The 17,703-nt window shown below is 49.7% G+C and overlaps 1 protein-coding gene across 6 annotated transcripts in view; it reads right to left on the bottom strand.

Annotated features, from left to right (window-relative positions):
• MAST4 (microtubule associated serine/threonine kinase family member 4) overlaps nucleotides 1-17,703 on the bottom strand; it is a 505,205-nt gene that overhangs the window by 3,935 nt on the left and 483,567 nt on the right. For 3 of the 6 annotated variants that reach the window (XM_045571483.1, XM_036408808.2, XM_036408810.2), the window contains 6 exons: nucleotides 15,610-15,810; nucleotides 13,001-13,230; nucleotides 12,041-12,163; nucleotides 5,475-5,611; nucleotides 3,278-3,459; nucleotides 446-2,956 (listed from right to left, as the gene is read on the bottom strand). In XM_045571483.1, the coding sequence (XP_045427439.1) occupies nucleotides 446-2,956; nucleotides 3,278-3,459; nucleotides 5,475-5,611; nucleotides 12,041-12,163; nucleotides 13,001-13,230; nucleotides 15,610-15,810 (3,384 nt within the window). The remainder of the gene's footprint in view (nucleotides 1-445; nucleotides 2,957-3,277; nucleotides 3,460-5,474; nucleotides 5,612-12,040; nucleotides 12,164-13,000; nucleotides 13,231-15,609; nucleotides 15,811-17,703) is intronic. The other 3 variants (XM_045571484.1, XM_036408813.2, XM_036408807.2) reach the window with 2 other exon arrangements.

Here is a 17,703-nt window from a genome sequence, read left to right as displayed (position 1 = left end):
CCCAGCTCTCTGCCTGGGTAGGAGCCGGGTGTGCCACAGGGCTGCCGGGCCGGGCCGGGCGGGTCCTTGGTGCCCAGCTCTCTGCCTGAGGAAGGGCCGGGTGTGCCACAGGGCTGCCGGGCCTGGCCGGGCGGGTCCTTGGTGCCCAGTTCTCTGCCTGGGGAGGGGCCGGGTGTGCCACAGGGCTGCCGGGCCTGGCTGGGTGGGTCCTTGGTGCCCAGCTCTCTGCCTGGGTAGGGGCCGGGTGTGCCACAGGGCTGCCGGGCCTGGCCGGGCGGGTCCTTGGTGCCCAGCTCTCTGCCTGAGGAGAGGCCGGGTGTGCCACAGGGCTGCTGGGCCTGGCCGGGCGGGTCCTTGGTGCCCAGTTCTCTGCCTGGGGAGGGGCAGGGCATGCTGCAGGGCTGCCGGGCCTGGCCGGGTGGGTCCTTGGTGCCCAGCTCTCTGCCTGAGGAAGGGCAGGGCATGCTGCAGGGCTGCCGAGCCGGGCTGGGCGGGTCCTTGGTGATGGGTGGGGGCTGAGAGCCGCTGCTGAGCTGTGGCTGCAGCTGTTCTTTCTTCTCTGGTTCCCGGGGCTCATCTCTCTGCAAAGAAGGGAAACTGCGGAGCTTGTCACTCTTCCCGCCCTCGGGGGGCTGCAGAGACTGCCTGGCAGGAGGGGCTTCCGATGTGGGTTGCAGGATGCTCCTTCCCTTGCTCGGCTCCCGCTCACAAGGCGTCCCCGTGCCCACAGGGGGCAGAAAGGGGTCCTTGGCCAGCGGCTTCACCTCCTCCCGGCCATCCCAGTGGCTCGGTTTCCCGCAAGGGCCCTGGGCCTTCTCCGTGGCCAGGGCCTGTGTGTGGGCGTCTGAGCGGGCTCCTCCCACGGACGGCAGATTTCTGTGGTCACTGGTTTTAGCAGCTTGTGGAGGACTCGGCTCCGGGGCAGGGTCTCTGCGGACGGTGGCCCTTGCGGCCTGCGGCTCTGTTCTGGCTGTGGAAGGGCCCCTCTCCGACGGCTCCCTCCCACCTGGCTTCTCTCGGGAGGGGACACCTTCGGGCGGGGGCGGGCCAGGGGCCCTGGATGAGTGGGCGCCACGCAGGGCCTGCCCCAGGGAGGGCAGGCCTTTGGTGTTGGAGCTGGAGCCGGGGTCTTGGCGTGCGCTGGGCCCGCCCTCTCTCCGCTGGGGGTCGTTCTCCGCGTCTGTGGCCGGGCTCCTGGTGGCCTGGGAGATGTCCCTGCCCGGCTTCAGCGCCGGGTCAGGCGGGGGAGCCGACGGTGAACTCTGGAGGCCACGGCTGGGGGGCTGGAACCGAGGCTCCAGCAGGTAGGATTTGCTCACCTTGAAGCCAGCAGGGGGGGACTCCCGCTGGCCAGCAGCGTCACCCTTCTTGCCATCGCTGGGAAGGGCGGGCGGCACGGTGGGTCCCAGGGCACCTCCGGGGCCGGCGCTCGGCGTGGGTCCGGGAGAAGGCAGCTCCGCCTTGGAGGCCTGAGGTCCGGACAGGAGAGCGATGTCCAACGTGCCCTCGATGGGCTTCAGGCAGGACACGGACCTCCCTTCCAGCTTGTACTCGGAGGGGCTTTTCCGGACGGGGGGCTCGGGAGCCGCCGAGCCCGGCTTCTCTGCCCCACCGTCCCCCCGGCCGGCCAGGGCCTTGAGCGGGACGAACACCACGCCGCCCATCGGAGCCGCGTGGGCGCCGCTGCCGAACGGCCGGCCCTCGGGGGCCAGCGCCTCCTGCTGCCCGCCCGCGGGCCGGACCGCGCTCCCGGGCGCGCACTCATGGGCGCCGGCTGGCATCTTGGGCTTGAGCACCAGACAGAGGCTGTCATCTTTGTCGTCCAGGGACACTTTCTTCCGGAGGTAGTCCACGCCGGCCAGCTTGCCGTCCAACTTTTCGCACCGGAGACCCTCCTTGGCCGGGGGAGCCTTGTCCGCGGCGTCCCCCCTCCCGGAGGTGGGCCTGTCGCTGGAGGGACAGGGGCCGTCGGGAAGGGCGCTGGGCGCAGAGGCTGGTTTGCAGTCACCGGCGCCCTGGCTGAGGTCCACGGGGGCCTGGCCACGGCCAGCGGCTGCCCCGCCCGAGGTGCCCACCGGCTTGTGGAGGGCGCCCTTCAGCAGGCCGCCCGGGCCCGGGGCCTCCTGCACGGCTGCTCTGTTCTCCAAAGGACAGGACCTCTCCGGAGCCTTCGGGTACATCTTCTTCTCCCTCTCCTCCAGCCTCCCCGCGGCGCGGTTTTCCGAATCGGTGCTGAGAGTGGCGTGGGCCTTGGGGTGGGGCTCCGGTTTCTCGGGGAGGAGGCCGTCGGGCTTCTTCGCCACCACCTTGGCCTTCAGCTTGTCGCGGTCCAGATCGTCCACGGACTCCTGGCGGCCCAGCTTGCGGGGGGCGGGCCGCTTCAGGCAGCCTTGCTCCACGGGCCTGGCCCGGCTCAGGGCCGGCGTGTCGCAGGGGGCGGCTGCGGCCTCCTCCAGGCTCTGCAGGGCGGCCTCCCGCGGGGACGGCTCCCGCGGCGGCGCCTCCTCCTGGGTCACCTCCAGGCTGTGCTTGCGGGAGCACAGGAGCTTCTTGTCGCCGCCGTAGGCCGGGGACAGCTTCTCCTCCGACTGCACGCGCTTGAGCAGCGGGGACCGCGGCGGCTCGGCGCTCTTGGGCCTCACGATGTGCCGGACGATGGTGGGAGGGGAGTGCATCTTGCCGGGAAAGGCTTGGGCGATCTTGGCGTTGCCCAGCGGGGGCCCCAGCAGAGGGGACGGAGAGCGCTGCGGGGAGGTGGGCTGTGGCGTCGGAGAGGGGGTCCGGGCCAGCGGCGACAGCGGGATGTTGCCGGCGGACTTACGCCTTCCGGACCGGTAGCGCTGGCCGCTGAGCTTGGGGGCCAGACCGTGGAGCGTGCTGGGCCGGATGTGTCCCGAGCCCGCCGGGGAGTTGGGGGCACTGGAACTTGGGGAGCTGCTCTGCGAGGAGTTAGTTCCTGGGGGTAGAAAACAGGACGCTGTGAGCAACTGGCCACCTTCCCTCTCTTTCCCGCCCTTCAGCCCAAACTGCTTCAGGTGAGGTCAGGTCAAGGTCAGAAAGCTGTCTCAGCATCCAACGCTAATGAACCGATGCTTTTCGGATAAACCTCCCTACACTAAGTTCTAACCCGACACTTCCTGTCTGATCTTAATGGTCCGAAGAGTCCTATCTTATGACCTCCCGCCTGGAATAATCCTCAGGGGTTTTGGGATTTAAGATGGTGACTTTGACCTCTTCTCAACCCTCCCTTGCGGTCAAGGCCAGGAGACCCACGCACCGGATGGGAAGTCGGGGGTGGAGCGGTAGCTGGGTGTGGGGGATCGGGGAGACAGACTGTGCGTGGGGGACCCCGGAAGGCTCTCCCCCGACGACAGCGATCGGTTCAAGCAGGAGAAACTTCGGCTGGTGTGTAGCAGAGGAGAAGGCTGCTTCGCTAGTTTTTTGAAAAGGGACCTCCTCCTAGAGTGAAAACGAGAGAAAATGGGTCAGATTCTATGCCCAGAGCCGCTCCTGCCTCCCCACAATTCCTGCATTCCAGGCACACCTCTGTGCCAGAGACGGGATATGATGGCAGATCCTATTAAAGAGTAGGACCCCACTGTGCAATCAAAAATATTTTGAGGACTTAGAAAGGAAGATAGTACATAATAGAAGCTCTCTGAATTCCAGACACTTTAAGATGAGCTGGGGAAATACATTAAGTATATATCCATCTATTTACTTGTCAGGTTTATGAGGAGGGTGTTCTTTGCCCGAAGGCTTCTGAGTATGTGCCCCCCGATGCTGACACCATTTCATTAAGAGATAATACCCAGTAAGTCTCTGGAGGAAAAAATCATCTCGGATACAGAATTCTTTAATGGTGACACCCTGGGCAGAGGCTTATCTGTGAGGGGCTGTTTGCTGGGCTTATCCCATTGTGGGCTCCTGACTATTCTTAATGACAGTGCGGGCTGTGCATTTCCATAGAAAAGCCGGGAAAGGTGAACGGAAGCTTATCGTATCAGCTATGCAGCAGACGCCACCCTGCAGCAGAAGTAAATGTGTACTCAGTGCTCAGCCAGCACAGCCTGGAGCAGAAGGGGCAGCCCCCCACGGCCCAGAGGTGCAGGCGGCTGTGCAGGGCTCCCCACCCTCTGGCAAGCCCGACCCACCCCGGGGAGTGTAAGCAAGAAGGGCAAACACTGCTACCCCCGGAAACAATGAACTCTGTATGGTATACAGCACAAACAAAATAAAAGGCACACATAAGAAAGGGAGGATCTCAGAATGTATGTGTTGTGCTGTGTGTGTGTGTGTGTGTGTGTGTGTGTGTAATTTTAATAAAAGTAACGAGGGCACGTGGGTTAAAAAGCCAAACCTTTTTATACTAGTAAATGTATAATGAAAAAATAACAACCCCTTTCTCTGCCTTTGTTTGCCCCCTCTCCAGAGACCAGGACTGTGTCTTCCCCCATCTCATCAGTCTGCATGTTGCTAAGCAGCGTGCTTACGGTACTTTTTCGTTTTTCAGGCTCAGAAAGTACCTGTTGCTGTCCTACCACAAAAGATGAGAACTAACCTCTTCTATAACCCCCTTCCACCTTCTGGCCCATTACACTTCCCCTTTTTTATTCCTCTCAATAGATACATAAAAATTTTTGGTTAAAAAAAAAAAAAGGCTGGTGTCTTCTTTATGTTGTAAGCATTGTTCACAGCAGGGAGCTGGAAAGCTGAATTCCATTTCCTTTCCCGGACAGCTTTGTCTTTCCAGGGGTTGGTGAGCATCCCTTTCACACTGGCCTTTTCCGCCTACATTTCTATCACAAAAGCCCTCAGACTATGATCAGACACAGCAGATCCAGGAGGGGAGCGGAGAGCTGCTGCGGCGTCCTGCAGGGAGCACCCCGACAGCTGCCTGGCAGGGACCGTCCCCCCAGGAACGGCTGCCGCATCGTGCATATGGCACAGAGCGGCACCCACGATGCCTCCCAGTCAGCCCCTGGTCGCCGGGCCAGGTTTTCAGTCAGTAAGACAGACAGAGCCCTTTTACTTCTAGGCTTATTTGGATGCCCTTAAGATATAGTTATTTCAGAATACCTGGCATTGAAAAAATACCAGCCCTTTTTAGATAGTGCAACAGACGTTATTAGATGTAGATGTAATGTTAAGAAGTGCCTGAGGGTCCCATTCCTCAAATCCAGCTCACATGGAACGAAGCCCAGAGGCTCAGGAAATACCCAAGGGCTTCTCAGAGCTCTCACACATGAGCTAAAGCAACCTGAATCCCAACGGTTATGTTTACAACATAGCTATGTAAACTTTTCCACCATGAAAAATAATGCTATTATTAATATGAACTTTCATGTCTAACTGTATGTGAACCACAGCATAAAAACCGCTCATCTATAGCATTTAAATTAAGTAGGGAGTAACTCTCCTCCCACGTGGGTATCCACGGAACTCCCAGAGAAGAACACACTGCTTGAACTAACCGTTCCAGACTCTCTTTCTTCTTCGATTTCTTGCTCCGCCTCACCATCCGGCTCTTATAGCTGTTTCTCCTGGCTGGTCCCGTCTTGATTGATGTGTTCTCAAACGGGGTCGTAGTGATTGACACCTTATTCCCACTCTATTAAAAAAAAAGAAAAGGAAAAGGTGGCGTTATAGGGAAATGCTATAATAAAACAAGATGAGAACAGAGAAAGGAGGTTCAAACACAAAGATACATAAGGACATACACACAAAAGGACCTCCGTTTCTAAATAACCCTTTAAGCAGCGAAGTCCTGGAGAATGCAAACTGGGTGGAGGCACAGTGGAAGGTTTCCTTAAGAGGGCGGGCTCTGATCTGAGTTCAAATATGAGCTCTGGGACCTGAGTGGGCTGCTCCTCCTCCCTCGCCTCCACTTCCTGAGTCACACCTTCTCCCAGGGCTCCTCTGAGGACCCCATGAAGGACAGAGTGGGTAGAGCCTTCAGCCCCACTGTGACACCCGGAAAGGCTCTATAAATAAGCAGCGCCATCCATATGGATGAAGCATAAATAATGTGCCCAGAGGCTGTCTCCTCGGTTGATTTACTTTTCTTTTTTCTCATGTTTGTGTTTTTCCTTTGACCTAGAAATCAAAGACTAACAAAATTGAAAGAGACTTATTTTTCCATTATTTTAAAAGGTTCCTTTTCTATCACCATAAAACCTGTCAGCTTGCAGAGCTGGAAAGTTTGTGCCTCTCTCCGCCCAGGCACGTGTGCTGAGGTCATCCCATGGGCCTCGTGCCCTTTCACCCAGTTCTGGGCAGGGGCTTCATAAAATATTTAAAACTTGCCCTGACCTGTTTGGCTCAGTGGATAGAGCATTGGCCTGTGGACTCAAGGGTACCAGGTTCAAATCCCGTCAAGGGCATGTACCTTGGTTGTGGGCACATCCCCAGTATAGAGTGTGCAGGAGGCAGCTGAATGATGTTTCTCTCTCATCGATGTTTCTAACTCTATCCCGCCTCTTCCACTCTGTAAAATATCAATAAAATATATTTAAAAAAATATTTAAATCTTAAATTATTCTAACATCTAGTTTTATGTGTGTTTTTTTTCATTTCACATTATAAAACTTTGCTTTCATCACTGAATATTTAAGAATGTATTATAATTGGCTATATCATAATATTCTGTGATGAAATATTCTGTGAGATGGGTGGATCAAAATTAAACTATCTTACCACTGCTACTGCCTTCTACTTTTCAATTTATGTAAGAGTTGAAATAAATGTCCTCGTCTGTATATCACTGTCCTAACCTCTGACATTTTCCTTTTACTGGGCAATTAGACTCCAGGCACTGAATCATGCGGCCTATCCAAACTTCTTAAAGACCGCCATGCAGACGGGTACACTATTTCCCAGAGAGTGTATGCCAGTTCACACTCTTGCCAGCAACACTCGGGTACCTATCTGACCACAGGCCTGTCAGAACTGAATATTAACGCAATTTACCAATTTTATAGGAAAAAGTTATGTCAAGTTTTAATCTTCATTCCTTGACAATTAACAGGCTGAATGTTGTGTCATAGATCTTGGTCATCTGTGTCTCTTTAGGAAATGTTTTGTTCATGACTTACATCTAATTTAGTATTTGAGAGTCTTAGTATTTTGTTATTGATTTTAGAGTTCTTTTCTTTTTTATTAAGGTATTATATGTATACATATCTTACCAACTCCCAGAGTTCTTTATGTAGTTAAGAATATATAAATCTCATACCTAATGCCATAATTATAAAACTGTTTTATGGAAATAGATTTGAAATTGAATGAGAAAACATTATTTTTCATTATCAAAGAATAAATTATATATTTTATATGCAAATGACAAAACTTTAAAAATAAACCTTTAACTGATAGTAGAGACTGGCATTCTATTTATATTTAAATGGAAAATTCTTGTATGTATGAAAGGTCTGCCAATGAAGGTTGTTTGGGGTGGGGTATTCCTTCTCTTTACAAACCCAGTAAAAGCATACTAAGAATTTGTGTTTTCCTATGCCTCAGGTGAAGGAAAAGGGCAAACATGTAGAGTTTGGAGCTTATCTTTCATGGCAGTGCTTCCAATATTTCTCCACACTCACACACAGAGCGGACACATGGGGCCATTTGATCACTAGGGTGTTCTGTTGTATGGGCTACCAAATCCAGTCTGTCCTTTCCTATCATAATCAACGTCGACTTTTATGTCTTTATCTTGAAAAAGATAACAATGCCACCTGGTATCTTAAAAGTGCATTATGAATACTGAAGTATTTTTCACATATATTCTTTTACCAGGTCAAGAGGGTTATTTTTTTACAACCCTATGGGGTGCGAAGGGATTGTTATCCTTCCTTGCATTGTAGAAAAGGAAGGCGGATTCACAGACATTCGTTCTTCCCAGGGTCACAGCGCCCAGTGCAAGAGCCCAGAGCTGGCTGTCTGACCCTCACCTCCACTGCCCACTCTGTCCCCGCAGAGAGCACGGCTTGTACCTGAGGAAAAGTGGTGCTGAAGGAACAGGCCCTGACTGACAGGAAGAACAATCATAGAATCAGACTGTCGAGAAGAAATTAAGGAGCTATAAACATATCATAAACAATTTAGAAAATAAATACAGTTATAACCAGAAATGCTTAACCAGAATACATCACTAGACTATAGAAATGTCTCCTTTGCCTACGAAAATGTCTCCTTTGTCTCCTTGTTTCTATAAATGGCTATTCCAGAGGACAGTTTACCCGACTTATGGAAATACAATAAGAGATAATGTCCCCAGATACAAAGATGCAGAATACCATTAGCTACTTAGAAACGTTAACAATTATGAGATTGACAAATGACTGGAAGATAACTTTACAGAGAACAGGTGAGAAGTAGGAAGCCTGCCACCTGGTGGATGCATCGGCTACAGCGAGTGCTGCCTAAACTTGGCACAATGGAGCTAAGGGGTCAGTTCATCCTCAATCCTGGACAGGTTCTGTTGGAGAATGAGCAACCTCTCACCAGAGAAATGCTGCGGTACTTGTTCAAAAATAACAATAACAGGGCCAGCAGACTGTTAAATGTTCAGTTAGTTCTCTTTTACTTCAAACCACTTGTGTGATTAGTGCACAGTGGGAGGGAAATTATTTCAGCTGATGGAACTGAGCACAGAGCAGAAGTCATCTACCCAATCTCTTCTCTCCATCTGGCTCCACACTAGTTATCTGTTGGCCCTGGGTACCTTGAGCTAGCCTGTTCTCCCACTTATTTCTTTGAAAAGTGCACACGGGGAACAGCATCTTCCTGCACAGCTGTGTCCTTGCCCTGATCCTCACCCTCTACAACCTGGCCCAGCCAGCTGCCCACTGCACCCCTTTCCTGAGCCCAGGCCCAGGCTCCAGCCACACTGGTGTGCTCCTGCACCTCTAGCACCTGAGCTCTCCTGTGTGTAATCCCCTTGTGATTTAATGCCCTCTTTTCGTATTGCATCCCCTTCCCACACACTAAACACCAGCCTTCACAGCCCGTCACAAGGACCCTAACTCCTCACACCTGTGCACCTGGAGGAAGGCCATCACTCCCTCAGAACTCGGGCCACAGGTACAGTCTGTTGCTTATGTTTAACACTTTGTCACCTGGAATTGCCACTACCTCCCCTGAGAACATCAGACAGCAAGTTCCAGGCCACCGGAGAAGGTAATGGAGGAGCTCTCTGGTGCGGTGCTCGAAAGCAGGCTCCAGGCCCGCAGTGCCGGGTGCAAATCCTCTTCTGCTCCCTCCTGGCAAGCAAGCTTGGGCTGCTTGGCTAACACCTCTCTGCTGTATCTCTTCACCTATAGCAGGGGGCATTTACATTCAAAGTACCTACCTCCCAGGGAGTGGGGATTCCCTGAGCCTAGTCACCTACAGCACTACTCCCTGTTACGCTTGCTGGGGGACCCTTGCAGTACTTAGCACAAGGCTCTGCACATTTCAGGGCTCAGCAGTTATGTGAGGGTGGTAATAATGAGGCTATTTGGTGGTCCCCACCTTAGTATCCAGAGGTTCCCCAGAGTTCATGCAAATGAAAAGTCTGAAGTAGGGGCTAATGAAGTTTTATAGGGCTTCTCTTATGCATTGGGCATTTAAACTAGTGTTATCCTAAGAAGGCAGCCTGGTTGAGAAGAGAGTTTCCTGAATCACGAGAGGTTAGGCCAGGCAGGTTATCATGTGAGCAGCCAATAAGACTGGATCAATACAGCCTCCACTGGCCACTACAGAGGCCATGAAACAAACATGGAACACACTAACCATGCTCACAGTCTGAACGATACGTAAGTAGTGTGTTTCTAAATATACACATGCAGCCCTGTGTGATGGCTCTCCCTGCTTTTTTCTAAGGGTGCATGAGCTTTTGTGAAGTAGTCTGTGAGTATAAAACACCGCGTAAACAGCAGCCAAGAACAGCAAAGCTCAGCTCCCACACTGACGCCCTGCCAGCGATGGCACGGAGAAGCCCCCTGTTGACACCAGACACTGTGCGCGTTGTTGAAGACTGCTGGGTGAATTTGGAAGAGAGCTGCATGATTACACAGTTCACTGGGAAGATAATTAAATCCCTGGTATCCTCTTTGTTTTGTTACACTGGCTACTCCTCTTGAGTGCTTCCTTTGTGAACAAGAGGCAGGATCTTCTGCTGGGATCTGTGACAGTGTGCATGGCTCCAAAGGGTGCCAATGGCTCTCCACTGCAGCACGTCTGCGCAGGCAGCAGGCGGCCTCAGAGAACACACTGACCAGGTGCAGGGATGGAAGCACCCTGTAACCAGGTGATATAGACAGAACTGTCTGATTCTGCTAAGAAACCTTGCCAGAGAAATGGACATCCAAGCTTCACCAAAGCAGAAAGAGAGGTTTTAAGACTCAGAATCCTGTTAGATTACTTTATCAAATAAATGATGAAAAGAATCAATTATGTCTCAGCATCTCTCCTACGGGCTGCTGTATGTTCAGCATACCTACAGCTGACTTCTAACATTTGCAACGCTCTCCTCATAGTCAGCCCTGTTCCTCTGGTGTAGCATGTGTTGGTGAGAAAGCTGGCTAGACTTAGAGGACGCCATGTGAGCATGCATGACAGTGAATCTAGCCCCCAGTCCAAGGGACATCTGAGCTCAAGACGAATATCTCATTAATGCTGTGAATCAGTCAGTGACAATAACTTCTCTACAACCTGCTACGTCACACTGGACCCTTGAACATACATGCTATTCTACTCTCGGGACCTGGGCCAGACTCAGGGAATGACAAAGAAGGAGGAAAAAGGTCACTGAAGTGAACTTATTTCTGAAAGGCTTTCCACACCCACTTCCCCGTAATACCTCCCAAGTTCCTCATTTTTTTCCAAGTTCCAGTTAAATATCATTTCCCTGTGATGCCTATTCCACTCACAGAATGTTTTCTCTAAGAGCATACGATTCCTTCCTCTGCTAACGCCCTGAATAGTTAAGTTAGTTGAATTTTATCCACTTACAGATCTTCCATACTCCTTGAGGGCAAGAATCAGACCTTAATTCCTGTGTTGCTACTTTCTCTATGGTACCTGCTCAGGGTGGTGCTCTAGGAATGGCCCGAGTGCATGTTACCGAAATGGCAGGTACGTGCACAAGCCTTCTCTCCATAGGCCCTGGGTGAGCTGCAGTGCGGTCTCACACCCGGTGGCCCGCAGCCCCTTACGGTGCTCAGGGAGCTAAAAGGTCACCTGAAAATCCATTAATCTGTAAAGCAATCCTACAGCTAGAGACACTGCAGTCTCATTGCAGGAAAATTAGCCTTTGTTTCTGAACAAAATGTCACCTCAATTTCAACTTCACCTTTATTTGTTTTAATCAAATCCATGTTTGGAGCTAAAACTTAATATCCTTGTGTCAACAGGTGGCAAAACAAAGGATTTGGAAAAGGGAAGAGGATCCGTGTAATATTCACTCTCCTCTCCTTTCGTGATTCCCGTGACCTTCCTCCTCCCTGAGCTTTACTCAGTTTTGAACAGAAAACAATCTCTATGCAAAGTCATTTGCATGGAGGAAAGGCCTGCTGGTTGCCAGAACCTATTCTTCCATTGCACCCATGTATGTAATTGGTATGTTTCCATTCACAATTCTGTCTTTCCGAGGAAACCCAACTCTCAGGCTAACCTTTCAGATCAGACCCCGTAGGTTTACACCACTCTGTCTTCCTCCATAGAATAAAACCTCCTGAATGTTCCTGAGCAAAATCATCTTTAGATGACTTCCAACCAGATTTTTCTATGGGAAGTACATAAAACGAATTATTCTTTATAAAACAGGATAAGAAGCAAAATTAAATTAGGGGATGATTATGTAGATATTCATGATATAAAGCCAAAGAATGCTTATCTCTGTCTTTAACAATAAACCTGAGACTATTGAATAAGTCCTCGGTAATGAGCCTGCATGTGCAGGGAGTGCTGAAGAAGGACCCTAGAACTCAGGTATGTAATTCTTGGTACCAGTTCCTCCTGGCTCTGCCTCGTCTGTGTGGTTGTGACATAAAGACAGTACCTTCAGCAAGAGCTCTATCACTTCTGTGTGGACGAGTCCATGCACCGGCTCTCCATTGACGTGTGTGATCAGGTCCCCGGCCTTCAGGCCCGCCTGGCAGGCTGGGCTTCCTTCTTCTACATTCTGAAGTCCAAGAGGAGAGGGGATATTTGTAAGCAAACAAACGACAACCCTAAGCCTACTGCTTCTAGTGCCAGACTATTCCGCGTTAAGTGCCAAATGATCCTAAGCTCCTAAGAGGAAATAAAAAAGGCATGGATACTGCTTCTACTTTTATCATCCTAAAATAGGGTAATTTCTACCTTTTCTTAAAAAAATTCAGGATATTATGAAAATAGTTTTTGTCTTTTGTGTGTGTGTTTTTTAAAGGTGGTAAAGAAAAAACAAACACACACACAGAAAAAACAAGAGCAAAAGAATAAAGGAGGATGAAAATAGATTGTCTTTGACCCTTTCTACTATCTTGGTACAAAGAGGAGATAATCAAATATAAAAACTGGACAGAACTATGAGAAAGGACTGTTCTGGCTAAATTCAATTGTGTCATATAGATAAAGGGAAAGAGCACTAAAGGAAAACAGAACAGGTCCCAAATATCAGCATAACAAAACATACACTGATTGGCCAGATTATTATGACCTCTGAACAAATAATAATCTGGCCACTCAGTGTATGAGACCCGGTGCATGAATTCATGAATGGGTGGGGTCCAGCCAGCCTGGCCAGGGGGCTAAGACATGGGTGGTTGGCAAATTGTCCCCTGGTTGAGGGAACAATTTGCATATTAGCCTTTTATTATATAGGATATACACTGAGCGGCCAGATTATTATGCATTCAAAGATCATAATAATCTGGCCGCTCAGTGTATATTTGCTGTTATGTCTGTCTCAGCCAAACTCACCCATTCCCATTTGTCTGGGGGAAAAAAGGCAACAAGGAGGAGAGACTGCTGGCCTTACCCAAACGATGTGGTGCACTGTATAGACGTCACTGTCTCCCACGTACACCCGGATGGCGCGGATGGTGAACCCATAGTTCTTCCCTGAACTGTGGATGACCACGGGCTGGTGCGGACTGGCAGAGGCTGCCGACGAATCCCGGCTGGGAGAGGAGTCCCGTGAAGAAGAAGGGTCTGAGGACAGGGAGTGGGGAGACATTGGGCTCCCCAGTGGAGAAACAGCAAACATATCTGCAACAAAAGAGCCAGTCATGAACACCGATGCTGGTCACACACGCATGCATGCAGCCAGCCAGCCCTCACCTCGTCAGCCCTGCTGGGATTGGGAGCGTGCTTGCAAAACAAATGCATTCATTCCAACAGAAACATAAAGGAGAAATAATGTAAAAATACTTCTACTGGTAAGCAGCATGGATTTCAAAACAGAGGTCTGCCAAGGAAACCTCAAAAGTATCTGTATTTTAACTAGCTTTCATTTAATAAACTAAAGGTGTAATTTTTCTTAGTTATCTATGCTAATTAACACACACACAACTTAGCTACTATCTAGCTGTGATGCTATTCAATGCATTTTATTTTACTTAAAGAAACAACTCATAGATGCACACAGAGCAGACTGTGTGGACTAGAGTAAAAGATTCTCAGGCTCCAACTCTTGCCGGAAACAACTTTCACATGGTCCTTTTCAAACACCCACAGCCAGGAACGGAAGTTGTAATTTCCCAGTTTTTTGTGTTTTTTTTTACACCATATTATTGAACTGGTACTGACTAAAACATTGAATCAAGAAAGCACTAAAATGGTAATTTTTAAAAATACAAGAATCACTCCTTATTACTATGGGCACAAGTGATTCTCTTCCTGTATCACCTGCATTTCTAATAAGGCTTCTGAGGGAACAATGCAGGCGAAACAGAGAAATTTGAAAGGAACTCGGTTCACATTCCAAAACACCAGCTCTGCTCTATTTTCCTTGTTTTATAAGCAAACACCTTTTAATGTACAGTTCATATAATTGTTCTAGCCGTGTGAATCTAAACAGATTTCCACGGGTCATGCAAAGCTGTGCGTGTGTTTGAGAAGAAGAATAATCTGCAAGAGATGCTGGGTTTCACTGTGAGCACAGTGGGAGCGAGGCTACAGAACACCACGCTGCGGAAGACACAGCAGGGTGGCCGGTCGCCATGTGGCCACGGGAAGCTCAGAGCATCCATACCCTCACTCCTTCCCCTTCTGATGTCTGTCCAAAGCAGAGCAATGAGCTGCATATGCCACTGTCCACGCCCCTTCACTCTCTGACCTCCTGTGGCCGCTTGGTGTGCTTTTGCTGGCTCCCTTCTGTCTACTCAATAGACACACATTGGTGGTGGGGGAGGCAGGACTTCAAAACATGCAAGCGAGAAGAGGACAGGGTGGATATGCAGATCCAAATGGATGGGAAGCCAGGCCTTGGAACAAGTATGTCCAACTGCGGCAGGCGGGCCACAAGCCTCTTTTAAAAGGCCCGCCGGCCACGAGTTTGACATGCTTGCCTTGGATCCTTTACCTCATGAGGGCTTCCCTTATCCCCCCAAGTTGAATAGTTTGCCCTACTTTACCCAGATGCAAGCTTTCTCACCAGCTTCCAGAAGTGACTGGGCCACACCACACTTACCTTCCCAGCGGCAGCTGCATGGGGGCCACTGTCACATAAGCTAAAGGGGAAGGGGTGTGCTTCACGGTGCTAAATGGATGCCTCCCAGCAAACAGAATATGGTAAGGTGAGCGCTACCCCCAAAGGAGCATTTATTTATATCCGGTTTCTTTCTGCACCAATTTTGAAAATGTAAACCATCTCTTTCTTACATAGTCTGGATTCTTCCACATGCAAGCCATCTGCCATAGAGTCCAACTGCCTCTTCCACTCTACCGGGCTGTCACTTGAATGATAAGCCACAACCACCACGAGGGCGCATATCTCATCTCTGCCAGTGGAATTACTACCGACTTAGTGACTACTAGAGGCAAAACCAAGTTGTGGAAAAATACTGCGATTCAAGGAGACCACAATTAACCCCGGTTTTCTAATACAGGGCAGAAAATGATTCGACTACCAGTAGGAGGAAGCATCGCTCAACAGACAAGGCTGGGAAAAGTTATAATTTCAGTGCTGTTTGTGACTCTTTGCATCCCAGACATAAAAAGGCATGTTTTCTCTATTTCCTCATTAATTAGATGAGAAAAACTAGACGTAGCTTTCCAACACAGATGCTGTAAACAGCTCTGTAAAGTATATAAATGATGCACAGTGTAGGGAAGAAAATTTATTCAGGAGGGGAATTTATCCCTTCACCTGGAAGGGGGAGAAAAGAAAAGGAAACAAATAAAAAAATATATAAGGCTTTGCTGGGAAGGAAGGCTGCCTCCTCTGCTGATGCAGGAAGAAGGGGAAGACCTGAGGCCCCATACTCTCGGAGCTTGGGGGCCTGCAGGGGGAGCTCTAGCGAGCTGGGCTGGGTTTATTTCTCCAAGCAGTCCGGTGCCTCAGTCAGCATTCCACACTGGCGGAGGTGGGGGGAAGGGGGTGCATGCACAGACCACACAAGTTCATGCAAGCAAACGCTATGCTACCTCCTGGGATCATGAGGGACAGAGCACTGGCGGAAAGGGACTTGGTGACTTTCCCCGCGATTTTCTTTTTCTCTGTGCTTTCTAAGCGCTGCCGAGCCATGTGGGAAGCGGGTTCACTGGGTGGCTTGGAGGGATTATCTGTATTGTCCACACACTCGCTTCGTCCATTTATCTGATCCAAGTGCTCTGAAAAACTGCCAACTGCACAAAGAAGAAGGGATAAACATGTTCAAGAAAAGTTTGGGGGAGGAGAGATGGGGAAAGGGGAAGAGAGAGTGAGAGAGTGATAGTGATAGTGAGAGTGAGAGTGAGAGAGAGAGAGAGAGAGAGAGAAGGAAGGACGAATGCTGGGAAACATACTCCCAGGTGGCTCTTGATCCAGACGATGTCGGCAAACATCAAAAACACAACTGGTTCAAGAAAGGTGGTGTGGAGAGGAAAGAGGAAAGGGGCTTCATTCTACTTGAATATGCCTGCTCACATCAATGGCTCTGTTTGAGTAGAATCATTACATTCTAGAATTTGTATCTCACAACCCTGCCCCCCTCCACCATGCTACGAAGCAAGCATCACCTGTATGCACACTATGACGGCCTTCTGTATACTGTCCTCTGATAGTGATGATCCTCACTAGGAATGCTGGTCGTGACGGTTTTTGATATCTGGATATCATTTAATCACGTCATGCAGACGCAAGCCTGTGTCATCTCCCACCATCTTCCTAGGCATAGGTGTGCAACTTACAAAAAAAAAAGTACCTAAAGTGTCTCCTTTGCCTCCTCACCCCTTTCCCTCTAAGCTCCTTGCACATTTCATAGGACAAAGGGTATTCCTGGCTACGTTACTCAGTGGCTCACTACAACTTCCTGGCTTTCACTCCAGTCTGTGCTGCGTGCTGATCTGCCCTCAAGTTATTAGACCCGTGGGAAGAGGCCCCCTTCCCCTCTAAGCCAGCCATGCCTTATTTTTAATTTAAAAAAAAAAAATGAGGACTGTCTTCAGCAGCGGATGATCAGAGATTGTAACCTCATGGGAGGGTGCAGAGATGGATGATCACTGATGTCGGCCAGGTGACTGTGCGGACCGGAAGTAAAAATGTTCTTGCTCAGAGTGAGGTGCTGAGGCCCCCAGGGGGAAGTTCAGTGGCCACCCTGGTCTCTACTCCTCTTTCTTTCACAGGCTACCAGTGTTTTTTGCTATTTTGTGTTTTTTGTGTTTTTTTCTTTTTAAACCATTGATGCTATATCTTGTTTTCCCAGAAAAATAAATGCTTATTGCATTTTTACTTCTAAATGCTAAATTGTGAGCCTGTGCTTTAATAAATCATTCAAACTATCATCACCTTAAGATATCTAATCCATACAGAGAATGTAATACCATTACAAATGATCTTTTGAAAGACCAGCCAGCACATTTTAAAGTGCTGACCATAGGACATCCTCCGCCTTGAAAAGTGCTGCGCTTAATGAGACTTAACATTTCTGACACAATGCTACCTACACGCCACTCGAATGCACAGCTGAAGTCCGGACCGAGGTTATGGCAGGTGGCACAGACTCCAGAAGGGGTGCAAGCTAAGGCAAGCCTGGGGTTTGGGAGAGTGGGCTAAGGCCCAGCACTGTCCATGGCCACCTACTGTGCGTGGGAACAGGAAAAGATGCATGGACCTCCATGCAACACCCACCTGACCGACAAAACAAGACAGTCTTATTTGTTTTGTGGAAGAGCCACACTCAAGGGGCCAAAGAGCCGGATGTGGCTCCAATAAATACCAACAGTCTTTCTTTATGCCAAACTCAATCTTGCTTAACAGTGTATCAGTTCCAATCATTCTAAAGAAATCTATTGCTGAAGGACTTGATAAAAACTGCTTCACAAATCAAAAATCTCATCTCTACAACCTCAAGCTTACTTCGGGGTAAGGTACATACTCTCCCTTCTCCTTTCTAATTTGGTTTGGATAAGGTCACTGACGAGTATGAAACGAAAAGCTGAATCCCTGTGCGATGAATACTCTGTTGGATGCTATGGAGCACTACTCCAGGACTTTTACTTTCTTTCTGTTTCAGGTACAATGTAGCCGTGAAAAAAGAG

This window comes from Pipistrellus kuhlii, unplaced genomic scaffold (genome assembly GCF_014108245.1).
Source record: "Pipistrellus kuhlii isolate mPipKuh1 unplaced genomic scaffold, mPipKuh1.p scaffold_m20_p_4, whole genome shotgun sequence".
Taxonomy (NCBI): domain Eukaryota; kingdom Metazoa; phylum Chordata; class Mammalia; order Chiroptera; family Vespertilionidae; genus Pipistrellus; species Pipistrellus kuhlii.
Note: the sequence above shows the minus strand (reverse complement) of the source record. Positions and strands in the feature narration are given on the sequence as shown.